The following is a 27289-nucleotide window of genomic DNA, read 5'->3' as shown; positions in this document are numbered from 1 at the left end:
AGAAGACACAGATGATTTGGATGCAGAGGATGAATGTGAAAAACATAAAATCTTTTGTGGAAGATCATGTGCCAAAATACTTGTTACTTGGATATTGAATTTTGAGCTATTCAGTACAAGAAGATGAAAGAGAAATTAATGAAGACTCCATCAGTTGCAGTAGTATATATAAAAAATTAACCATTTTCCTTCAGAAAATTTTGTTGATAATAGGATAATTCCTCCTGAGTCCATTGTCTAGGCCATCTAATAGTTGGGACTATTTTCAACCAATACAAAAAGATCTTTAGCTGAAGAACAGTCTTCTCTGGTATCTATTACACTACTAACTTACTTGAAATATACTGGTATTTGGGGGGGAAAATACTAGAGAAACATAAAGAAACAAAAGATCATCTCATCATTACACAGATCAAAAACATTTTGGGACTAATCTATGTAAGTCTTGAGGCATGGTCCATACTCTAAAGATATAGTGTAGCATGTCCAGCACCACCACAGATTTCTGGAGGGAATCAAATACTTGGACTTGGGAAAAAGAATGAGTAGTTGCAGTTTGGGTCTCAGCTAATACTGTCCCATGACCCAAGTTATGTTCTTAGAAAGGTAGATGTCTAAAACGTGTTGATCATGAATTGCTGATCATCAATTTATTCTCAAATGTCCAAACAAAATAAAAACTTCTCTCTTTATAGCTGACAAATAGGGAACAGCTCGGTGTTTAACTACAGAGACCTTCAAACAGTCCTTCTACATCCTCCCTCAACCAACTGGCCCAGAGTCCTCAAGCCCTAAAGAATGTCCTAGATCTTGGCAGTGTTCAGATGTGCTCCAAACTGCAATCTGCAAGTTAAGTAGAACTGGGGTGTTCAGACCAGAAAGAAAAAAGTACATTGTAATACCACTAGTAAATACTGATAAATGTTTGGCTGTTTTCTCAGCATTTTCTGACTCTCTAACAGATGGCAAGTACTATAACACCTCTAATTTCCTTGTATACAATTTTAATAGGTAAACTCAATTCTAACTATGAAACAGATACTATATGTGTGAGTTCAGGTAACTCCTTATCATACAATATAAACTAGCATCAAAATATATAATAGAGGTGTATGTACACACCCCATTCATTTTGCAATTCATGAGCTAGAAAGTCAGGATAAATTCTTGGACAGTAATTATCACAGACAGAAAAAAATCTTTGGATAATACTGATCAGCACTCGAGTCCTTAATTATGAAAATTTATAGCTACAACTGGAAAATTACTTGACTCCTATATAAGAGCAGTGACAAAGAAGGTAGTTTTAACAAAAATGTGACCATTTATATTTTATAAAACAGCACCTAGGATTACCTCATACTCTAACAGAAGCAGCACAGAGGCAAATCTAAGTCCAGGAAAATAATTTCCATGCCTGATATTTAATTTCTTAATTCATTTTACTTTATAGGCACATTGCTATAGCTACTCAGCTAACTATACTTTAAAAGTGTTTTGAATATTTAATTTATAATAAGGAATGAGTAAAATAACTCATATGAATGGATATGGATTGTTTATTAAACAATTCTACATTTTAATATTTTAATCTTTTAAAAATGAAATCAATTAAACGTATCTGTCCAATTTAGTACTAAAAATACTCTTTAGCACTAAAAAATATACTTCTTCAGAATTACGGTAAGAAATAAAGATATAGGGACTGGGAATGTGGTTCAGTGGTAGAGTGCTTGCCTAGCATGCATGAAGCCCTGGGTTTGATTCCCAATACCACACAAACAGAAGAAGCCAGAGGTGACTCTGTGGCTCAAATGGTAGAGTGCTAGCTTTCAGCAAAAGAAGCTTAGGGACAATGCACAGGCCCTGAGTTCAAAGCCTCAGGCCTGGCAAAAAAAAAAAAAAAAAAAGAAGAAAAAAGAAAGATACAGAAAAAACTTTTATGCAGTTTGTACATATAGCTGTATACATAATATATATACATACATATACATAAATATAAATATATATATGTGGAAAGTTGACTTAACCTTATAGATATTCTAGACAAGCCGATAGATAAGCTTACCTTAACTCTCTGTAGGAAAATTGTAAACTTAGAGAAAATATCCTTTAATAAGTCAAACCACTGGGGGAAATTCAACATTCTCATCTGATCTGCAAGCCTAAAAAAAAATAGTTTAAACAAAAATAATTGATCACTCTAAACCAATATAAAATATCTTTAGGCTGGAGAAAACACTATCAAATATGATTAAACGTATATGATAAAAAACATAATATAAATAAAATAGAAATGCTCAAAAAATTAGAAATATTTTATTATAAATTTTTTAAATATAAAAATTTTATAATAAAAATTTATCCAACTCTCAAAAATAATAGAATCTTTGAGCTGGTCAATTACTAATCAACTACTTATTTAAATACCTTTAAGTCTAATCATGTACAAGCATACATTTGATCCCATGTGAATGTGCTGTGTTTACAGAAAAACATCAATCAGTTTTGGTTAAGAGTAATGACATCATCTGTAATTAAAAATAAGAACACAGGGCTGGGAATGTGGCTTAGTGGTAGAGTGCTTGTCTACATGCATGAAGCACTGGGTTCTATTCCTTAGTACCACATAAACAGAAAAGGCTGGAAGTGGTACTGTGGTTCAAGTGGTAGAGCGCTAGCCTTGAGCACAGAGAAGCTCAGAAACAGTGCCGAGGCCCTGAGTTCAAGTCCCAGAACTAGCTGAAGAAAAAAGGGGGAGGAGAGGAAGGGGGAGGAAAAGGAAAGGAGGAGGAGGGAGGAGGAGGACAGAGGAGGAGGGAGAAGGATGGAGGAGGGAAAAGGAGGGAGGAGGAGGGAGGGAGGAGGAGGAGGAGGAAAACATCTCCCTCAACAAATTTAATAACCTACTTTGCTAACTACAAAGTAAAAAAATATACTTTGCCACAAGTGAGAGGAAATTCTAAATATTTATTAGGATTACTAGCTGAGCAACTTTGTCGACTTAGCTCCATCATGCTCTAATTTTCTCATTTTAATATGGGGAAAGCAACAGAATCTATCTATGTGGTTGTTGTAAATACTGAAGAGGCTTAGAGCAAGACATTGCAATTTTTTTAATGTTTTGTATAAGCCAATATTATTGATAGTCAACACTGATAAGTAACTTCAAAGATAAAATACTGCCATGTGCCGGTGGCTCACGCCTGTAATCCTAGCTACTCAGAAGGCTGAGATTGGAGGATCAAGGTTCAAAGTCAGCCTGGGCAGAAAAAGTCCGTGAGACTCTTATCTCCAATAAACCACCAGAAAACCGGAAGTGGCACTGTGGCTCAAGTGGTAGAGCGCTAGCCTTGAGCTGAAGAGCTGAGGGACAGTACCCAGGCCCAGAGTTCAAGCCCTAGGACCAAAAGAAAGAAAAGAAAAGAAAGAAAGACTTATGAAAAACAGAACTCCATATATTTTATTAATTTAGATTGTTAATAAATGCTGTGGCATCCAGAGGTTTATTCTATTAAAGAGAAAAAGTACCTCTGCATTAGATAGTAAATTCTCTAGTTAAATTGACAAAAAGAAAGAGTTACCAACACTCATGTCCACTGGCCCAAACAGAATGTCAATGACATATTCTCCAATTCCAACTATTACAGTTGCTTCAACTTATTCTGAAATCAAGTTTTCACCAGGCAGAGAGAGAGAGAGAGAGAGAGAGAGAGAGAGAGAGAGAGAGAGAGAGAGAGAGAGAGAGAGAGAGAGAGAGAGAGAGAGAGAGAGAGTGTGTGTGTTGGTTTGTTGTGGAATTGAACTCAAGGCCTGGGCATAGCCATCCCTTAGGTCTTTTGCTCAAGGCCAGCACTCTACCACTTTAGTCACAGCATCACTTCTGGTTTTCTGGTGGTTAACTGGAGATAAGAGTCTCACGGACTTTCCTGATGAGGCTGGCTTTGAACAATGATCCTCTGACCTCAGCCTCCTGAGTAGCTAGAATTATAGGTGTGAGCCACTGGCATCCAGCACTAAGTAATAATATGAAAATTAAAATTCCACAATCTCCCATTCTGTGAGTTTGTCCCAGAGAGGTTTCAGTTTCCACATTGTTATTCATCTTAAGCAGTCATAAAGTTTAGATATCTACATGAGAAATTCAGTCATAAAATATTTATTACTATTCAAAATAAAAGATTAGAAATTTCAAGAGTGAAACATAGGCAATTCAAAATTAAATTTGAGCTCAATTTTAATTATAGCTAAATAAATTAAATGAATACTTGCTATCCCACTATAATTAATAAACAATCCCTGCTTCCTATCTTCCTTCTCTCCCTCTCCCACCCATCCTCTCTGTCTTGGGAGGCCAACCTTCAGGGCTTGGACAATGAGCAGTCTTTGTAAAGACTAGAAGTAAAGACACAAAAATCGCCTTCTCTCATTCAGCTTTATATTCTGCAGTTAAGGTAACCTGTACTAAATATGGTCTAAAGACTCTAAATAGAAAAGCCCAGAAATAAACAACTTTTGAGTTTTACAAACTGTGCTTTTCTGAGTAGTATGACACCTGCTTCTACCTACCGAGGATATAAATTTGACCTGCTGTAAATGGAAGCTGACCATAGTCACTTGGTACCTATCTCAGTTATCAGATCAATTGTCTCAGTATCTTGATTTCTTTGTCCAAGTAACTTTTACTGTAATTAATAGTGGCCCCAAAGCCTAAGAGTTGTGATACAAAGGAGGCACCAGAAACATTTAAGGACAGATTAATTGTGTCATGTGGCGATGTTACAAGATATAGAGTAAAACAAAACAAAAACACTGCATATGTGAGATTCAGTATTATTTGTGGTTTCTGACTTCGTCTTTGATGGGACTCCTGCAGATTGGAGGGGCCATCATATTGTACTTATTCCTCTAGTTCCCTTCCCTTCCTGAGGGTTACCTAACCTCAGGCTGACTACTTTCCCCTACTCAAGGACATAGCTATTTTTCATTTCTACTCTCAATTCTCCTGAATTCTGTTAACTGCTCTTTTCTCTTATCTCTTAAAAGTATTTCATTATTAGGTGTGATTTTTCTTACACAATGTCCCAATCTCAGTAAACAATTCCTTAATTAAATCTTCCTTAAATTATTCTAATTTCTGAATCATCTTTTTCCTGATGAAAACCACCAAATCTATATCTTTATACTTACTTTACAACAACATCTGTGTCTATATCTTCTATTTGTGAAACTTTATTAATCACACACTGCAAAATTTAAGCAAAAAAAAAGAATTCAGTTAATGGTCTTCAGAATCCTAAGTATTCCATGTTCCATTTGTATGGTAGAAAGCACTGTCAGTATAGCAATTATTTTTCCAGACTTGTATATTAACCCAAGGTGTTTGAAATACTAAATCATTATCTTACCCCATTAACTATTTTATGGTATATTTAAACATAACAATTAAAATGTCCTACTATTTAAAGCTGTTCAAAATCATTCACTAGAAAAAGAACGTATCTCTTATGAGAAACAAAGAATGAGCCCTATATTAAAATGTCCTCCCAATAAACACATATTGGAGATTTAGATTTCTTTGTAATATATGATAATTTTAAAGTTAAAAAATATTTATAGTTAAACTTCAGGAAAATATCAAAATTAAAATGTTATTGAAAAATATATATAAAAAATCATACAAACGTTTATAATGAAGTATTTTTTTACAAATGGAATGCATCAGTTCAACCCAAATTCAACTCATGGAACTAAATGCTGCCTCTTCCTCCTTCCCAATTACTATTTCATTGCAAAAGATTTTATTTTGATTTCTAAACTACAGATTAATTTTTCCTGTTTCTGAATTTTACAGAAGTGGAGGCATATAGTGTTTACTTGTATGACTGGCTTCTTTAGCTTTATATTAGCTCTATAATATTCGTGTGTGCAGTTTTGAATAACATACTCATTCTCATCCTGTGTAATATTCCACTGTATAAATATACTTTAATTCTTCCCAATCACGATGGAATTTAGAGTGTTCCTGGCAGCATTGTTATAAATACTTAGGAATTGAAATGAAGAATAGCAAAGTTTGTATATGTAACATCAGTTGCCAACAATTTTCCAAAATGTTTATGCCAATTTAAAAATAGTGTTTTAATGTGCTTGAGACAGGTTAAGAGACGATAGTAATTTTTGCTTACTTTTATATAAACATTTAAAACTCATATGTATATTTAATATAACGATGACAAAGCTGGGTGTGTCAGTGGCTCACACATGTAATCCTAGCTACTCAGAAAGTTGAGATTTGAGGATGCCAGTTCAAAGCCAATCCAGGCACACAAATCCAAGAGATTCTTTTCTTCAATTAACACGGGGGAAAAAAGCCAGAAGTGGAGGTGTGGCTCATAACTTTTAGTGAAAAAGCTAAAAGTATGAGACTCTAAATTCAAAGCCCAGTATTGGCACCAAAAGAAAAAAAATGAAAAGAAAAAAAAGGATGATGATGAATTAAGCCTACTAAACACATTTAAAATTGCAGTATCTTTTTCATACAAAAAAACTGGACTCCAGTGAAAATGAAGATCATGAAAAACTAAATAACACATCTATTTCCATTTAAAATCCTAATTTCTGATCATAAGGGTAAATAAAATGAATTTATTTAGTGTTGCTTGAGCATAAAACTTGTAAAGTCTTTTTAGACAGCAATTCAGTATTGTATATTAAACAACTTAAAAATTATGTCACTCTCTGACCAGTAACCTCACTTTGAAAATTAGTCTAAGAACATATGTTAATATGACCAGTGAAGAACACTGTGTTATTCCAATTGAAAACCACCTAAATATTCACTGTAATGGAAAGCTGAAAAGATTTAGGCAACAAACATACTGTTGATGATTTAACTTGTTGTTTCTGAAGACCTCTATAATAAGAAAATGAGTTCAGCACCAGTGGCTCACATTTGTAATCCTAGCGACTCAGGAGACTGAGATCTTAGGATCATGGTTCAAAGCCAGCCTGGACAGGAAAGTTCATGAGACTCTTATCTCCAATAAACTATTCAGAAAAAGCCAGAAATGAAGCTGCGGCTCAAGCAGTAGAGCGTTAACAAGCAGTTCAGGGACAGTGCCCAGGACAAGGTCAAATCCCAGGAGCAACACAAAACAGAAAAAATGCTTACAATAATTCTAACTAAAATTTATGGTCAAGGGGCTGGGAAGGTGGCTCAGTGGTAGAGCGCTTGCCTTGCATGCCTGAGGCCCTGGGTTCAATTCCTCAGCACCACATAAGCAAAAAGAAAAAAGCTGGAAGTGGCGCTGTGGCTCAAGTGGTAGAGCACCAGCCTTGAGCTGAAGAGCTGAGGGACAGCACCCAGGCCCAGAGTTCAGGCCCCACGACCGGGCCCAAAAAAATAAAATAAAATAAAATTTATGGTCAAAATCATATGTACATTATGATGGCAATAATAAAAATTTAGTATCAATCTACTTACAGGAATATTCTTAAAAAGATAATCTTGACCGATAGGCTCTGTTTTTCCATATTTTCAATTTTTAAAAAATCACTGAAGTATTTCTATTATAGTACACATTACATATATTTTAGGGGACATAAAAATAAAACTTCATATAAGATTCTAGAACACATATCAAATAAAAAGGTACAATTACCTGTTTAATGATATTCTTTGCTGCAATAATCATTTCTTCACCATAGATTTCTAAAAAATTAAGTTTTCTTTGCTTTAAAAGTCCAAATACAAGAGATACTAGTCTTTCCTATTAAAATAAAAGAAGACTATGTAATTTCACATTTTAAATCTGTAATAATCTAATATAGAGGTAGAAATAATCAGCAACAAGGGCTCTGTCTGATTCTTAAATCTCTATCTTACACCTGGTATTTCCAAAAGTCAGAAAAAAAATCCCTCTCAAAGCAATCTTACCAGGTTTTGGAGAACACTGTAACAAATCTGGTTTGGGAACAAAATAATATTCGTACTTTTGGCCTAGTTACCACTGATGATTAATAAATAGTCCCAATGCCTGTTTTTAATTCATAGTCCAAAAGACAGAAATGACAACCTGGATTTTTAATGGGAAGTCAACTGCTTGCACACCTCTCTGTAACCACTTGACCATCAGTCAGGGACTTTGGATGTTTTTACTAGTCCCTGACAATGATTAGCACAGAGAAATTACTAGATATGAGTATCTATCATGAACATGTTTTATATCTGTGTGATATGTATGGATTTGGTTTATATATCAACATAAAATGTTTATGATATATAGTATGTATATACATATAAGCATATGCACATACAGACATAAAGTCTGTTCATTATAGGTATTCAATGAATTTGAGTGACTAAAAGTTTAGCATGGTAACTTTTTATAAAACAAATTCTAACACATATGTGCACACATAAAATACAAACTAATTTACTCACCCCATATATCTATTTTGAAATTGCTTTGTAAGCTATGAAGGCCCCATTTCAATTCTAATTTTTAAGTTAAAAAATAATTTTATTCTCTAATTTCATAGGATACCCAACATTTATGGTGTGTCTTAAGATCACATGGCTACTGAAGGGCTTCATAGGTCTGACAAAATCTTGATAGTGAAGCTAATTTTGTTCACCATAACCTGAAAAGTTTGTTCTAAACTAAAGATGTCAGGAAGTAACACTAATCAATAATTTCAACAGTTCAAGGCACATACCTCTTCTAAAACTTGACAGTCATCTTCCAGTGGCCTGTTTAAATCATTGTGAGAATAAGTAGAAAATTCTGCAATCATCATTTTATCTATCAACTTTTCTAATTCACAAAGTTGTGATCCCAAATGCCTATAAAAGGAAAAATAAATTACATATCTTCATTTTAAAAACATAAGTTTACTTTCAAGGCAACTAGGAGGCAAACTTTTTTAGCTGAATGCCTGTTCAATAATGTGATGTTTTAGTAAAGTGATGTTTTCAGCCAAGATGGCTGAAATTATTTTACAACATGTCCAGAATTCTATTTTTCAATTTATTAAAGATCTTTAACCTCTAAAGAAGTAAAATATGTTGTAGAAAAGTTGGGTAACTGATCTACTTTATGTCACAGAAAAATATTTAGATATTCTAATTTCTTCATTAATTATTTACTGAGTAATGATAGTCCCCTAACCAGAATCATTTATTCAAAAAATCCAAGTGCCTATCAAATGTCTACTCTGTACCAGACCCTGTTCTAAGTGAGCAGAAATCATGTGAAGGACCACAGATATCACACTGATTCTACTTAATCTCTGTCATGATCAATCTGAGTTACTATATACCAACCCTAAGATCATTAAATGTAAGTCATTTGAACACACAGGTAAAAATAAAGCAGTACTGTCATTTACAAAGGGATTTTCACTGCACAGTCTAATATCCTCATAGAAACAATAAGCCTAGATAACATTGTTGGTCTAAAGCATTAAGAAATGAAGAAGAAAAATCTGTTCTTGCCTTAGGGAAATAACTTTAAATAGTACAACTTTTATGTTTTATTCATCAACTTACTTTAATTTTTAAAAACTCTCATCTTGGGTTTGAGAATATAACTCATTGTTACAACACTTACCTAACACATTCAAGGCCCAGATGCTAGTCCTAGCACAAAAATTGATTTTTTTAAAAAAAAAAGCTCTATTGAGTTATGGTAATAAATGCTTATAATCCTAGGAAGCTATAAATTTAAGACCATTCCCAGGTACTGGTGGCTCACACCTGTAATCCTAGCTATTCAGGAGGCTGAGATCTGAGGATCACAGTTCAAAGTCAGCCCAGGCAGGAAATTCTGTGAGACTTTTATTTCCAATAAATCACTCAGAAAACTGGAAGTGGCGCTGGGGCTCAAGTGGTAGAGCGCTCACCTTGAGCTGAAGAGCTGAGGGATAGTGCCCAGGCCCAGAGTCCAAGCCCCATGACCGACAAAAAAAAAAATTTAAGGCCAGCCTGAATTGCCCCTCTCCCATGCATATATAATACACACACACACACACACACACACACACACACACACACACACACACACACACACACAACTTTTTGCTTTGGGATAATTTTAAACTAAACTTGGTTTTAGATTAAATATAAATTTAAAACAACCATATAAAATAAATATACACATTGACTTGGAAAAGCCCACATCTATCTTTTACAGAAAAAAAATCTGGAATATGGTACAATTTTAAAGAAATAGTTAAAATCATTTGTACACAACTTAGGTGGTAAGATCAATTCCAAAATAAATCTGACAATTGAAATAACAGATTAAGTTTACAAATGTAATATAAAGATATTTCTTAGAACCCTTGAGAAGATTAATGAACTTCTCATAAAAGATACCAAAATAGCACAATAAACTTATTCAGAACATATTCAATAATACAAACTAAAATACTATCATGGTAATATGGTAATAGCTAGCAAAATGGCACAGGTAATTACCCTCTGACCTAGGAATCCCACTTCTTGAAATCTATCTCAAAGATGCACTGACAAAGATACAAAAGAACATATATTCACTACGTTATTATTGATAGTTAACAAGGAAATGGAAACAACACAATACTGGCCACTAGGAACTACTTAAATAAATGTAATACATTTTTAAAAGAAACAGAATGTACTCTTAGAAGAATTAAGAAGTGCCTGTATACTGTATGTTTCTCAATCTGTATTCCTTGTTACACATAAAAAAACTCATAAAATTTTAATATCACACAGCTACTGTACATTCCAACCATAAAATATCCAATGTTTTTGCCATTCAAACACCAATTTTGGGCCTGGTAGAGGAAAGAGATATCTGTATTGAGAAAACATGCCATAGAATATGGTATAATATCTGGGTATACTGTAATATAATCACAGAAAGGTGGGAAAGGTAAGAAAAATGTGATAGTATTTATCCTAGGGAGATCAATAAACTCAACAGAACTCTAACTTTTCAAACAGTTGAATTACTGATATCTTGGCTTCTTCTCAAAGCATATAATGTGAAAGCCTTCTTACTAAAATATTTGAAATCTAAATTATAGATTATATAGAATTATAGAATCCATAATATGTTGAATATTTTTGATACAATCAATAATAATCCCTGAAATAGAATCTCAAGATTATATTTGGTCAATAAAACCACAAGATGCTAGAAAATATAATAAACTCTTAATACTCTCAAACCTTTTATTGTTTTGCCAGTCCTGGAGCTTGAACTTAGAGAAGGCCTGATTACTCTCCCTGAGCATCTTTTGCTCTACCACTTGAGCCACAGTATCATTTCTGGCTTTTTCTGAGTAATTTATTGGAGATAAGAGTCTCATGGACTTTCCTGCCCAAGCTGGCTTCAAGCATAATTCACATATAGCAGCCTCCTGATAGCTATGATTACAGGCATGATCCACTCACGGATGCCTAGCTTCTACCCTCTCTTAAAAAAAGGAAAGAAAGAAAGAAAGAAAGAAAGAAAGAAAGAAAGAAAGAAAGGAAGGAAGGAAGGAAGGAAGGAAGGAAGGAAGGAAGGAAGGAAGGAAGGAAGAAAGAAAGAAAGAAAGAAAGAAAGAAAGAAAGAAAGAAAGAAAGAAAGAGAAAGAAAGAAAGAGAAAGAAAGAAAGAAAGAAAGAAAGAAAGAAAGAAAGAAAGAAAGAAAGAAAGAAAGAAAGAAAGGAAGGAAGGAAGGAAGGAAGGAAGGAAAGAAAAGAAAAAAAGAGAAAGAAAGAAAGAAAGAAAGAAAGAAAGAAAGAAAGAAAGAAAGAAAGAAAGAAAGAAAGAAAGAAAAGAAAGAAAGAAAAGAACCAGGCATGGTAACACAGACTGAAATCCCAGCTACTTGGGAGGCAGGTATAAGATTTAGTCTGAAGCTAACTCAGGCAAAGTTACTAGGACTTTACCTTTAAAATAAAATAGATAATTAATTTAACAATGGCTACAGGAATAGCTCACGCTGTAGAGTTTAATACTGAGAATGGTGCAAAGAAATAAAAAGGTCTGCAACAGGAAACAAACTAGTTTCATTATTTATTTTGGGAGGAGAGAAGGGAAGTCTTGGGGCTTGAACTCAGGGCTGGGCACTATTCCTGAGCTTTTGTGTTCAAAGTTAGTGCTCTGCCACTTTGAGTGGCAACGTCACTTTCAGCTTTTTTGGTGCTTACTTGGAGATAAGAATCTCATGGACTTTGAACTGCTATCCTCAGATCTTAGCCTCCTGTGTAGGTGGGCTTACAGGTGTGAGCTACCAACATCCAGCCATTAATTCTTGTCAAAAATTATGTTTGTTCCTGGCTCAGCAAATCAACAGCATAACTTCACAATTTTAAATCTATAACATTATAAAATTAGCACTGATATTCAGAGTAATGTTTGAGATCTTCTAATATGGTCACTTACTACATTAAGAAGTATAGCTTTTCAGGTCTTGTATGACCTAGAACGAGTTATCCAAGACTTTGTAAGCTCCAGTTTTCATATCTGTCAAAATAGGGATATTACCTATCTCAGTTTTTGTAAGGGTAAATAATACATGCAATATACTTAGCATGGTATTGGTTCAGAGTTCTAATGTATTTGATGACTGTCCTCAATTGTTGGCTGATAGCTCTAATTAATAGTGATAATAAAATAGTAAAAAAAATTAACAAAAATAATGAAAACTTAAAAGTTCCTCCATAAATCTTTACAATATAAAAAGCAAAATATAACAGTCCTGAATTGTAAAGTAATTAAAGCTTTCCTGTATCAAAACTTGCAAGTAACCAATACTGAAGAGTAGGTTGAGGCCCATCCATTCTGGATGATCATTAACCTTAGCAATTCCTTTAAATTAGTATAAAGTATAAATAATATATATTATTTCAGTCATTTCATTGCTAATAGAATTTCTTTTTGTGATAGTTTAAAATATTTATTTCCCAATAATTAAAACTGCCCACTTTTGCAAAAATTTTAGGCAGGCAGTAAATTATTTTAAAATTACAAAACCAAACTATGCAAATAGACCAGAAAGCTCAGCCCATAATCCAAAGGTCATGGAAAGAAAAAGAAAAAAGATATGTAGGCACAGCTATTTTGCCTGACATTTAAAACCCAACAGACTAAAAAACACAAATAACTTTAAGATAGATAGACTGTTGTTATCATAGGAGAATATAAAGGGTACTTTGGGAGTTCAGAAATCACAAGACAAAGTTAAACAGCAAATAATTTCAAGGTCAAAAGCTACAAAATGAATGAGAAAAAAGAAAATACATATATTGTACATTTTCTAGATATTGTTAACACACATAATTTCAAGAATTTTTCAAGTTCTTTTTTAGAAACAAGAATTAGATTAGGGACTGATGGCTCACACCTGTAATTCCAGCTACTCAGGAAGCTAAGACCTGCAGGATCATGGCTCCAAGTCATCTGAACAGAAAAGTCTACAATTACTCAAACTGAAGATGTGACTCAATTGATAAAGCACCAACCTTGAGGAAGAAAGCCAAGCAAGAATTGTTCTAAATCTCCGGGCATCACTAGCTCATGCCTAGCTGGTCAGGAGGCTGAGATCTCAAGATCTTGGTTCAAAGTCAGCCCAGGCAAAAAAGTCCATGAGACCCATATCTCCAAAATTAAACACCAAAAAGCCAGAAGTGGAGCTGTGGCTGAAGTGGTAGAGCATTAGTTTTGAGCACAAAAAGCTCAGGGACAGCACCTAGGCTCAGAGTTCAAGCCCCAGGACTGGAGAGATTGCCCTAAATTCAAGCCCCAGTACTGGAATAAATAAATAGGGTTCTGTATTTGTAGTAACTTCTAAAAATTGAAGTATAAGTAAAGCAATAGAAAGAACAAAATATACAAAAGCAAAATAATATCCATAAAATATGTAATTGTCAAGTACCAATGGTTTACACCTGTAATTCTAGCTACTCAAGAGGCTAAGATTTGAGAATCATTGTTCAAAAGCTAAACTAAGTAGCAAAGTCCACAAGATTTCATGTCCTATAAACCTCCAAAAAAGGCTCTGGTAACAACAACACACACGCACGCACACACGCACGCACGCATGCACACACACACCCTTAATTAACAAATCCTTTGTTGACCTGCCAAGAAAAAGATTTCAAATATTAAGATGTTATGCTTTTCTTTTTTTCTTTTGGTCTGTTGCAGGGCTTGAACTGTGGGCCTGAGCTCTTTACCTCAAGACAAGCGTTCTGCCACTTGAGCCACAGTATCACTTCTGGTTTTCTGGTGCTTAACTGGGTAAGTGTCTCACAGACTTTCCTGTCTGAGCTGGCTTTGAACCTTGATCCTCAGCTCTCAGCCTCCTGAATAGCTATGATTATAGGCTTGAGCCACTGGTGCCAAGTTGATCCTACACATTTCTAAGATAAATTCTAGGAAAATGACTAACTAAAATTTGGTCAGAAAGGAAAACAAAGTAGGTGAAATTCCTACTGATAAAACATAAACATTTTCATAAATTAAAAACATGATTTATGCCATTAATGTTTACAGAAGACAAGAAACCTGTAATACACATACTTCCTGATGCATTAGACAAAATAATAAAAGATCTAAAATGAATTGTTTCCAAACAAAGTTAAAAGGCCTTAAAAATATTTGTGAAGTTATACAAGAAAGTAATGTTGATACTTAACAACCTTATAACAAAAAGGAAAGACAAAAACAAGAAGTAAATCACCAGTTAGAATTTAACACATTTAAAACAAAGTACAAAAGTTATAAAAAAAAATTAGTCTTCAAGTATAGATCAATATTCTTCTTTGACTAGAGAAATATTTTAGAGTATTTTTAATTTTGCAAATTACTTGCATATGGAGATATCAAACTTTAATAAAGTTAGTTATATCCTGGAACTGACATTTACTAAGCAGCTTTACTGAAACATTTTACATGACAAGTAAACCATCTTTACACATGTAAGTTGTAAAGAAAGTAACAGAAACATGAGAAAAATGTAGCTATGTACAACATTTTAAAGACTTTTTAAAATCACATACCCAACACCTGTTTATTTTGCTTCCCCTATGCTAGTGATCAAACACACGGTATCAAGCATGGAAGGCAAGGGCTCTTCCACTGAGTTATAACCCCAACCCTAAGAAAACTTAAACATTTAAAAATTTTTTGCAGTTCTGGAAATGAAACTAGGGCCTAGTATACACTAGAAAAGCACTTGAGCAATAACCCCAAACAGCTTACACAATTTTTAAAACTATTTTGTCATTTGCATTAAAGTACAAACTAAAAATGTAAAACTGAAGATTAAAAGGACTGGGGATTTAGTTCAGTAGTAGAGCACTAGCCTAGCATGGCACAGGCCTGGATTTGATCCCTAGCACAACAATGAATGAATGGATAAATGAATGAGTACCCAAATTAGGAATAAACACAAATAATATTTATATTCTGTAATTCAATCCATCATAAAACATTCATAAAAACTCTGCTCCTAAATTTTTTCCACACAGTTTTGGATAACTACAATTTTCATTAATACTACTGATTACAAAAGTATGAGACAAGGAAAATAAAAGCATATGACTATTGGGGTAAAAGTTAAAACAAGTTTAGGGTTGGTGTTTAGTAAGAAAACATTCAATCTTTGATTCTATTCCTTAGCTCTTTATTATGTGAAAGATATTGGCTCTGATATTCATCAACATTCATTTTTTTATATAGAAGTAACAAACGAAAAATACAGTTTCTGTCACCATGGAAGCCAATTTTTCTGAAAAACTGATTATTTTAAATATATCACACAAACTAAAAAAAATTAAATTTCAGAGGTGAAAGGGCAATTAGAAATCGTGTAGTCACTTTGGGTTCCATGTTGCAGAACCCAAATTAGGCTTCAAATATCCACGGTTTGCCCTGAAATTTTAATTGCAAAAGTTTACATACAAGTATATTTTTATGTAAAGAAGTTCCAATGATAGTTTTCAACAAATTCTCTAAGAGGTCAGAGTTTCACAGTAATTGTACACTCATCACAGTCCTGTTTTAACATAGCAATACCTGTCTCACACCCCTCCAAACAAACTGCAGAGACAGAGCAGAGAGCATTTTGTTCTGTTATTTACTATTCACCTGGTGTGTGACATTGTAGTATGTACGCAAGTACCATTCCTAAATCTATGAATAAAACTACTTAAGAATTCAATAGTGCTTTATACATCAATATTCCAACCATATAAAGAATTCATAATTCAATTGAAATAAAGTTATTTTGAAGCTGTCTTTCCCAGAACATATTAAATATCATCTGTGAAAGGTTTGGATGAGATTTCCAGAAGATAGTAACTTCTATAAGAACACTGAATAACTGCTTATTAGCTGAATAAAATGTTAATAATTTTCATTTGGGTATAAAAAACACTAACATGATTTCACACAGAAAATCTAAAATTGTAATCCTAAGGAATTTTTATATATAATTTCAAACATTATGTTTTCTACAAAGTTTTTATTTAGTTTTTGGCTTTTTGTTGCTAGGAATCAACTCAGGGCCTGCCACAGGCATCTTTTCTCTTCCTGGCTTGTTTGCTCAAGGCAAGCACTCTACTATCTGAGCCACAGCACCACTTTGTTTTCTCATGGTTAACTAGGGATAAGAGTTTCATGGACTTTCCTGCCCTGGCTGGCTTTGAACTTCAATCCTTAGATCTTAGCCTTATGAGTAGCTTGGAATACAGATGTGAGCCACCAGAGCCTGGCTCTCTTTCCTTTCTAAAGATGTTTTCAAAGTAAGAACTTTGTGCCTTTCCTATCATGGTGTGGAAAACTTATATATGTGTGTGCCAGTCCTTGAACTCATGGTCTGACTGCTGTTCCTGAGCTTTTATGGTAAAGGCTAGTACTCGACCACTTGAACTATAGCTCCACTTAGTTTTTTCATGTTTAATTGGAGATATGCATCTCATAGCCTTTCCTGCTCAGCCTGGCTTCAACCATGATCCTCAGATCTCGGCCTCCTGACTATCTAAGATTATAGGCATGAGCCACCAGTGCTTGGCTTAATGTGGATTTTTTTATACTATAAAAAACAGACTGCAATCTCAATCTATAAAAACTGGGTGTGGTGGCATGTGCCAGTCATCCCAGATGAACTGTGGTCCAGACTGTCCTACACATAAACAGATGACCCCATTTAAAAAATAAGAGGGTGCTGGTGGCTCATGCCTATAATCCTAGCTACTCAGGAAGCTGAGATCTAAGGATCAGAGTTCAAAGCCAGCCCAGGCAGTAAAGTCCATGAGACTCTTATCTCCAGTTAACCACTCGGAAAACTGGAAGTGGCGTTGTGCCTCAAGTTGTAGAGCATTTTGCCTTGAGCTGAAGAACTCAGCCCCATAACTGACCAATAAATAAATAAATAAATAAATAAATAAATAAATAAATAAATAAATAAATAAAAGTAGATTGCAAATTAGAAATGAATTTATTTAAAACCTACTATAAAGTTTTATAGCTGGGTGCCAGTGGTTCATGCTTGTAATTCTAAGTACTTGGGAGACTGAAATTGAGAGGATGGTAGCTTAAGGCATAAAACTTTCCAAGACCTATTCTAATAGCTGGGTGCAGTGGAATATGCCTGTCACTCCAAGTTACATAGAATGTTGAAACTAAAAGGATAAAGGTACCCAGGCTAGCTCATGCAGAAAAGTCCACAAGATTTTCTCCAACAAGAGAAACTAGATACATTGGCACATGCCTATAATCACAACAATAGGAAATCCACAGTAGGTAGATCAAAGTTCAGGCACATACCAGGGCAAAAAGCAACACACTATCTCAAAAATAAGGCTGAAGGCACAGGTCAAGTGGTAAAGCATGGCAAATGCAAGACCCTGAATGTGAATCCAACATTCTCTAAGCAATAAATAAAAATTTTAAAGCTGGGAGCTGGTGGCTCACGCCTGTAATCCTAGCTATTCAGGAGGCTGAGATCTGAGTGAGGATCATGGTTCAAAGCCAGCCCAGGCAGGAAAGTCTGTGATACTTTTTATCTCCAATTAACCACCAGAAAACTGGAAGTGGCACTGTGGCTCAAGTGGTAAAGTGCTCACCTTGAACTGAAGTGCTCAGGGACAGTACCCAGGCCCATAGTTCAAGCCCCATGACCAACAAAAATAAAATAAAATGTTTAAATCTTTAAAAATGAATTTAAAAATACTAATTCTCCATATTTACCCAAAGCTATTTCAACTTTCCAAACTGTGATTTGCTGTTATTATATTTATCTCCTAGAAATTTTGTTTCTCTATAAGTCTTGTAAATATTCCTTACAGTGTTTGTCTTGTGTCAGAATAATATTATTAAGCAGACCAATCTGAAATACTTAGAATACATGTATACTTTTAACATTACATCCTAATATTATCTTTTAAAGTTTGCTAACATTACTTCTAATGGCTTACTTAACAGACATACCGGAAGCTATGAATGCCCTGTAATTCCTGCTGTAGAACCTCTTGCGTTGTTGCTATTAAGTCCAATGCGCCAACAAATTCAGAAGTAGATAATAACACCTGCACTGTAGGCTGAGTTTGGTGTACAGTGGCCATTAACTTCAGTTTATTGTATACTTTAACACAATTATTTCTGGTAAGTGCCAGTCTTAAAATATGTAGTGATCCTTCACACATTACTTTATCAATCTGTGCAATTTTGTCACGAAGCATTTTTACAGCCTGGGAAGTTTTCTTGAGGTAGTCCTGCAATTCATGTTGAGAGGTCATTGCATGAAAAAATGCTTCTGAACGTAGAGAGATCTGATGAGCAATGTTTACTTCCACAATGTCCAGGTAATGGCTCAGCTTAAAAGAAATGGAAAAAAAAAATCATGATTGTAAGTATACCTTTCTTGGATATGTAAATACTGTCCAGAAATGATAAAATATTTCCACATGTATTTTAAATAATAAATGTGAATTGTTTCATTACAGGTTCTTCAAAACAATGGAAAGGAGGGGGCTGGGAAGGGGGCTCAGTGGTAGAGTGCTTGCCTTGTATGCTTGAGGCCCTCGGTTAGGTTCATCAGCACCACATAAGCAAAAAGAAAAAAGCCAGAAGTGGTGCTCTGGCTCAAGTGGTAGAGCGCTAGCCTTGAGCTGAAGAGCTGAGGGACAGCGCCCAGGCCCAGAGTTCAGGCCCCACGACCGTAACAAAAAAAAAATAATAATAATGGAAAGGAGATGAAAGGTGCTACCCCAAAACCAACAAAAGATGATTCACCTTCTTCCTCAGTTCCTGTCATTACTACTGTACAAAGGCCAACTATTTTCACAATCTACAATTATCAGATTATAATTCTAGTTTTAAAAGTCTCTTCAGCCTACACCAACATCAAACATATATCATTCACTGAAGTAGAGGATTATAGTTTCCACTTACTGACCTCTTCTTTCTGTGTGCTGAGTATTTTATATACATCTAGCTTTTTTTCTCATTTTAACATCATTAGCATATAATTATTCTCATTTTACAAATGAGGAAACTTATACACATTAAATACCTTGAATAAAGTTATATTGTAAGCAAGTAGCCAAAAAAAAAAAAAAAAAAAAAAAGAAACTCAAATGTTAACCCACATCTGTCAGTCTCAAAAACTGAAGCTCTTGGGCTGGGAAGGTGGCTCAGTGGTAGAGTGCTTGCCTTGTATGCTTGAGGCCCTGGTTTAGGTTCACCAGCACCACATAAGCAGAAAAGGCTGGAAGCAGTGCTGTGGCTCAAGTGGTAGAGCACTAGCCTTGAGCTGAAGAGCTGAGGGACAGCACCCAGGCCTGGAGTTCAGGCCCACGACCGACAAAAATAAAAAATAATAAAAATTAAAAAACTGAAGCTCTTTTTACTTGCTGTTTCAAAATACAAGACAGATGTTTTAGTCATAAACTGTAGAATATATTGGAATTCATTTAGAATGTTTTTTCAAGGCTATTCATAAATTTTTGTCTTTAATGTACTATACTCTTCAAAATTAAGAAATACCTTCAACAATTCAAGTGTATTTTATTACAACCAAGATTCTTATAATTTGTATTATGCTCTTTTAGTTTCAAATCTGGACTTCTTTTCTAACTGTAGATGACTTTTTTGACTACATTATCTTGCAATGTCTCTAGTGATTTTCTTTTTTAACTTTAATAGTTCAGATTTCAGGCACTACTTCTAAATATCTTAAAGTGTTCTTTAAACCACAGGCATCACTCATAACTTCTGTTGTATTTTTTCAATAATCTATTAGAATATCTAATAGATTACAAATAGGAAATGCTGTCTTGTTTTCATCTTCAGTATAGCTGTTATTTATTTCCCTAAAAAAAAGCAATCTGGACCACCATTGTAGGATGGATTGTAAGCTCAAGTGGAGTCAATCCTCAGAATAGTAATTGGAAAATGGATAAATCCTTTAGGATAGAATAGAATTTATATGCTACTGTCAATCTCTGGACTATTTTACCATCCAAAATAAAGTAAGGAACTTTGTCAAAATGTAAACAAATGCTATCACTAAGTGCTTCCCTATATCCTGCCCCACAGAGAGCTAAGTATGGAACCCAGAACTTCATGAATGCTTGACTTGCTCTATCACTAAGTTACATCCCCAGCCAACCAGTTTGTCTTTTGAAACAGTCCTCATGTGTACTGCAGGCTGGCAACAAAGACCCAGTTCAATATTTTACATTACAATGCAAACACTTTATCACATCACAGACCAACACTTTGGATAATACAAAATAGGATGTTAATTTCCCTAATTCTGGAAGTAGAATCCTCTTCTCAAACCTAGCAAGATAAAGTAGCTGCTGTCTATTGTAATAGGAGCTTGAAAGTGCTGTCATAGAATTCTTTCACTCCTAACAAAAAATAGAAAAGGAATCAGAATGCAAATAAAGGAAATCTGATTCTGTGACTTATAAATAAAAAGGAAATCCATTACTTTAGTCACTTTAAACACTGGGGATAAAATATTTATTTGATTTTCAGCTTTCAGGATTCATCAATATTCATAATATTTCCTACTAAAATAACATTGAAGAAATAATCTTCAAGATATTCTTAAAAGTATTTGCATAGATCAATGAGATTTTTATTGTCTTTTGTTGCTTTTCTTTTTTGAGGTGTTTTCCTCCAGGGCATAAAAATGTAAAAATAACACCTGGAGCAAGCCTTCTCTATCATTTTCAGCAGAGTGATGAATTTGTCCTTAAGTTAAAAAAAAAAAAAAAAGGAAAAGTGAGCTCACTATCCCTTTGAATTGTGAGAAAAAAAATACTCATGCATCTTTCCCCACATCTCTTCTCCTGTTCTCTTCAAGCCTGTCTGTTCTTCAGTTACTGAGAAGAACTGGACCTAATTTATTAAAGTTTTCCTGAGAAAAGCTTTCAAACTGCCAACAATGTCACTAGAACAAAAGTTTTTTCTTATTTAAAAACCATAGTTTTAGAAAGGCTCTTAAGCAAGTTCTGAGAAAAAACAGAAACTAAAAGTTTCTATTATCCAAGTTTTAGAAAATTCTCAGTAAGTTATATTTAAAATCCTAAATTTTAAATTATTTTCAACATGATGACTTTAAAATACAGAACACTGGAAATTTTAAAGTACTTCTGACTAATAACATGAAGGCTTGTAAAGCAAAAAAATATCATAAGAATACCGTATTTAGATGCCAACATAAAGGGGATCCAAATAGGGAAAGATGAAGTAAAACTCTCCCTCTTTGCAGATGACATGATCTTGTATTTAAAGAACCTATGGACTCCACTCCCAAGTAACTCAAGCTAATTCAAACCTTTGGCAAAGTAGCAGGATACAAAATTAACTCTCAAAAATCAATGGCTTTCCTGTATGCCAAAAATGAGAAGAACACAGCTGAAATCAGGAAAACAACTCCTTTTGTAATAGCCCCATAAAAAATAAAATACCTAGGAGTTAACTAAAGAAGTGAAGGAGGGCTAGGAAAGTGGCTCAGTGGTAGAATGCTTGCCTTACATGCATGAGGCCCTGGGTTCAATTCCTCAGCACCACATAAACAGAAAAAAACAGAAGTGGTGCTGTGGTTTAAATGATAGAGCGCTAGCCTAGAGCTGAAGAGCTGAGGACAGGGCCCAGAGTTCAGGCCCCATGACAGACAAAAAAAAAAAAAACAAGAAGAAGTGAAGGACCTCTGATGAAAACTTTAAAAACGTGAAAAAGGAAATTAAAGCAGAACTAAGGAAGTGGAAAAACCTCACATGCTCCTGGATTGGGAGGACTAACATTGTGAAAATGGCAATACTGCCAAAGGCTATCTACTAATTCACTGCGATACCTATCAATATTCCAACCTCATTTTTAAGGAAACAGAAAAGGCAATCCAAAATTTCATATGGAACAATAAAGGACTCTGAATAGCAAAAAGAATCTTTAGCACCAAGAACAGTGCTGGAGGAATATCAATACCAAACCTCAAACTCTATTACAAAACCATAGTAGTCAAAACAGCTTGGTACTAGCACAAGAACAGACCTGAGGACAAATGGAATAGAACTGAACACCCGGAAATGAACCTACAACCTACAGCCACTTAATCTTCAATAAGGGAGCTTTTAAAAAAAAAGAAGAAGAAGAAAGAAGAAGAAGGAAGAAGAAGAAAGAAGAAGAGGAGGAGGAAGAGGAGTAGGAAGAGGAATGGAAGAAAGGCTCTTCAGTAAATGGTGCTGGCAAAATTGGTTAAACACCTGTAGAAAACTAAAGCTAGATCTTTATATATCACCCTGTACCAGAATCAACTCCAAATGGATCAAAGACCTCGGAGTCAAAGCAGACACTCTGAAAACATTACAGGAAGGAATAGGAGAAACTCTAGGGCTCCTTGGCACAGGCCAAAATTTTCTTAATAAAGACCCAGAAACACAACAAATCAAAGAAAAGTTGGACAAATGGGACTGCATGAAACTGCAAAGCTTCTGCATGGCAAAGGACATAGCTAGCAAGATTAGTAGAAAGCCCACGGATTGGGAGATCTTCACTAGCCATACAATGGACAAGGGTCTCATATCTAAAATATACTTAGAACTCAAAAAATGAAGTCCCCCAACAACAAATCCTCAAAGAAACAACTGCCCAATTAAAAAGTGGGCTAAAGACTTAAAAGAGAAACTTCTCTGAAGAGGACATAAGAATGGTCAATAGACACATGAAGAAATGCTCAACTTCTCTAGCCATAAAAGACATGCAAATCAAAACAACATTGAGACTCTACCTCACCCTAGTTAGAATGGCTATAATCAAGAAATCTAGTAACAACAGATGCTGGAAGGGATGTGGCCAAAAGGGAACACTACTGCATTGTCGGTGGGAGTGTAAACTTGTTCAACCACTTTGGAAAGCAATATGGAGGTTCCTCAAAAGACTCCATATAGAGTTCCCCTATACCCAGCAATCCCACTTTTAGGCATTTACCCAAATGATCACAAACAAGGCCGTACTAAAGCTACCAACACAACTATGTTTATCACAGCATTATTTTTTTTTCTTTTTTTTTTTGGGTCCAGTCATGGGGCCTGAACTCTGGGCTTGGGCGCTGTCCCTCAGCTCTTCAGCTCAAGGCTAGCGCTCTACCACTTGAGCCACAGCGCCACTTCCGGCTTTTTTCTTTTTGCTTATGTGGTGCTGAGGAATCGAACCCAGGGCCTCAGGCATGCAAAGCAAGCACTCTACCACTGAGCCACCTTCCCAGCCCTATCACAGCATTATTTACCATAGCTAAGATATGGAACCCAGATGCCCCTCAGTAGATAAATGGATCAAGAAAATGTCATATATACACAATGGAATTCTATGCCTCCATCAGAAAGAATGATAGCATCCCCTTTATTAGGAAAGGGAAAGACTTGGAAAAAATTATATTAAGTGAAGTAAGCCAGGCCCAAAGAAACATAGGTCCCATGGTTTCCCTTATCTGCAATAATTAGTATATGTCTAGCACAAGAAGAAGAAGCCAAAAGCTATGTTCATATGACCATATAACCTGATGCTAAGAGAAATGAACCCAAGATAGAGACACAGGAGATTTTATCTTTCTTGCTGTTCTTTTAATGTTCTTATAATGTACTATGTGATTTTTTTTGTTGTTTCTTCGTATGTTCTTTCCTCATGATACAACCCCTATTGTCACTGTATTTGATTCAGGTATCCTACATCTTGTATACATTTTTCTAATTTGGAGAGGGGAAGGGAAATAACAAAATGTTGAAATAAGGATACAGGATGAGCCATTGTAACAGTGAGATGTACAAGACACTATGTTGAAAACAAACTTTACAACTTTGCAGGCAGGGGTGGGGGGGAGCAGGGGAAAACAAAAGGGGAGTAACAATGCTTGATAGGAAATGGACTCATCTCATTACCTTGCTCATAAAAATAAAACAAAATACTGTATTTAACTATAATATTTTTGCTAATTCACAGGAAATTCCCAGCTATTTTGGGGGGGGAGGGGGGGTCTGGTCGTGGGGCCTGAACTCTGGGCCTGGGTGCTGTCCCTCAGCTCTTCAGCTCAAGGCTAGCACTCTACCACTTGAGCCACAGTGCCACTTCCGGCTTTTTTTTTTTCTGCTTATGTGGTGCTGAGGAATCAAACCCAGGGCCTCATGCATGCAAGGCAAGCGCTCTACCACTGAGCTACCTTCCCGGCCCCCAGCTAATTTTTGCTTTTCCCAGGAAAAGCTGCTTTCTGTGTTTATCATGGTTATAAAATTAGCTGATGCAGAGCTAAACCATTTGGGATAAATACAAAGCATTCATTGTGTTATCTAATATATTCTTTCAATCAGTTTTAGAAAAGATGCACTGAGTCTGTTTGTGGGCTCATGCCTATAATCCTAGCTACTCCAAAGCTTGAAATCCAGGATTGTTGTTCAAAGCAAGCCCAGCAAGACAATCTGTGACTCTCTTATCTCCACTAACCTACCAGAAAGGAGCTGTGGCTCAAGTGTTAGATCGCTAGTCTGAGCTCAAAAGCTTAAGACAGGAGTTCAAGCCCAGGACTTGAAAGAAAGAGAGAGAGAGAAGCACTCAGAATGTTTTTCCTTTTTAACAAGCACAACTTTTATTCCACTAAACCAAAATACTCTTAGTACCAGTTAAGATTAAAATGCTGGGCCAAGTACAATGGATGATGTGTGTAATTCCTTTACTATGGGGAAGACGGGGAAGATCCCAGTTCAAAGCCAACTCAGGCAAAGCCATCTCAGCAAAGAAGCCAAGTGTTGCAGAGCTTGCCTGTAATCTCAGCTATACATGGGTATAATAGGAGGATCACATGTATAGGCAAAAAGTGCAAGACTATCTGAAACATAACTAAAAAGGGAAAACACTGGGGATTGTGGCTTAAGTGGTAACTTATTTGCCTTGTAAGTAACAAGACCCTGAGTTTAAAATCCCATTAGCTCCAAAAGAAGATTAGAATGTTTACAATTATCACTAACAACAAAGATGATAGAGCAATTGCCTAGTATGCATGAGTTTCTTGGCTAAAATCCTAAGTCTGAAAAAGAGAAAAATTTATTTATTTCTTTATTTTTTGCATTGGTCATAGGGCTTGAACTCTGGGCCTGGGTACTGTCCCTCAGCTCTTCAGTTCAAGGCTAGTGCTCTAGCACTTGAGCCACAGCTCCACTTCTGCCTTTTTCTGTTTATGTGGTGCTGAGGAATCAAACCCAGGGCCTCACGCATTCAAGGGAAGCATACTACCACTGAGCCACCTTCCCAGCCCCTTTTAAATTTTATTTTATTGTAAAGAGGGTTACAGTTACATGAGTAAGGTAATGAGTACATTTCTCGTCGAGCATTGTTACCTCTTCCTTTGTTATTCTCCCCAAAAGAAAGAAATTGAAAGAAGAGCTCATCTGAGCACACACAAGTAATTATCACTCAACCAAAATGATATTACCAGTATTCTATAGGAAAAAAGTCAAGGAACAATTACCTTTTCTTGAAGTAACTTTGAGGAAGCTGCATCACGATTTCCTTTTCCACCAGCAGTATTAAAATGAGACCATGGTAAAACTGAATTAAAAGTTAAGGAATCATCCAAGGCAAAATCTGGTTTCATAAAAATCTATTAAAAGAATACATATTTCCCCAATTAGATTACAACATTTTCTCTATATCCATTACTCCTCCAACATTACAAAACCACTAAACAAAAATTAACTTGGATCTTGAGTGTGAATAGCAAAAGCAAATAGTAATTATTTATTCACACAAAACTCTAGATCCAAAATTTACAATAAAAGTAAACTTGGCGAGTCACATTTAAAATGTTCGCACAGGATATTAAAAAATGTTTTTAGGGGCTGGGAAGGTGGCTCAGTGGTAGAGCGCTTGCTTGCCTTGCATGCCTGAGGCCCTGGGTTCAATTCCTCAGCACCACATAAGCAAAAGGAAAAAAGCCAGAAGTGGTGCTGTGGCTCAAGTGGCAGAGCGCTAGCCTTGAGCTGAAGAGTTGAGGGACAGTGCCCAAGCCCAGAGCTCAGGCCCCACGACCGGACCCAAAAAAAAAAAAAATGTTTTTAGCATTTACTAGAGGAGAGGGTCGTTCCCTTACTCTATAGTCAAATTCATTTACAGCTTATGTTTCTACTTTCTCCTGCTCAAATTCCTTCAAATTTAGTTTTTAGAATAACACACTAACATTTACAACTAATTTAGTTTTATGAAGAGATAATCTTCATGCATACTATATCCAACTCATCAGCAAGAGCTACCTATTATATTTCCTAACTATTTCTTGAATTCTCTCTGTATATCTCCTCAGCACTCATCCATTCAGCTCTTCATTTTCTCTGACTAGTAAACAGCTGTTTACCAATGTCCCTCCTAACATTGGGAGTATCTGTCATTGCTGTCAGAGATACCTTCCTAAAATGTCACATAAAACTGAATTAACTCCTCTGCTTAGAACTTTTTGTGAATTCTCCTGACTCACAGACCAAATAATACTGAATGGTATGCAGAATTCATTTCTTTTGTATCTATTTATCTGTTTCTTGTCATACCTTCTCACTAATGACATATTCCATTCTATCATCATTCAATTATCTTTCACACCTTTTTGGTATTGTGGTATGAACTCAGACTTCACTGTTGCTAGTTAAGTACTCTACCTCTTGAACCATAAACTCAGCCCTTTATGCTTTTAGTTATTTTTCAGATAAAGTCTCTAGCCCTAGAACTCAATCTTACCTCTAGATCCTGGTA

General features: G+C 35.3%; 1 protein-coding gene across 4 annotated transcripts in view; it reads right to left on the bottom strand.

Annotated features, from left to right (window-relative positions):
- LOC138839049 (vacuolar protein sorting-associated protein 54) overlaps positions 1 to 27289 on the bottom strand; it is a 98878-nt gene that overhangs the window by 39764 nt on the left and 31825 nt on the right. For all 4 annotated transcript variants that reach the window (XR_011375822.1, XM_070038699.1, XM_070038701.1 and 1 more), the window contains exons 6-11: positions 26016 to 26147; positions 18476 to 18861; positions 8722 to 8848; positions 7665 to 7772; positions 5191 to 5246; positions 2069 to 2165 (exon numbers count right to left, since the gene is read on the bottom strand). Coding sequence is in view for 3 of the 4 variants with exons in the window: in XM_070038699.1 (XP_069894800.1) it covers positions 2069 to 2165; positions 5191 to 5246; positions 7665 to 7772; positions 8722 to 8848; positions 18476 to 18861; positions 26016 to 26147 (906 nt within the window). In the remaining variant the exon portion in view is untranslated. The remainder of the gene's footprint in view (positions 1 to 2068; positions 2166 to 5190; positions 5247 to 7664; positions 7773 to 8721; positions 8849 to 18475; positions 18862 to 26015; positions 26148 to 27289) is intronic.

Source organism: Dipodomys merriami, unplaced genomic scaffold, assembly GCF_024711535.1.
Source record: "Dipodomys merriami isolate MVZ:Mamm:240054 unplaced genomic scaffold, mDipMer1.0.p SCAF_290, whole genome shotgun sequence".
In the NCBI taxonomy this organism is placed as follows: domain Eukaryota; kingdom Metazoa; phylum Chordata; class Mammalia; order Rodentia; family Heteromyidae; genus Dipodomys; species Dipodomys merriami.
The sequence above is the reverse complement of the archived record's forward strand: the minus strand, read 5'-3'. Positions and strand labels throughout refer to the sequence as shown.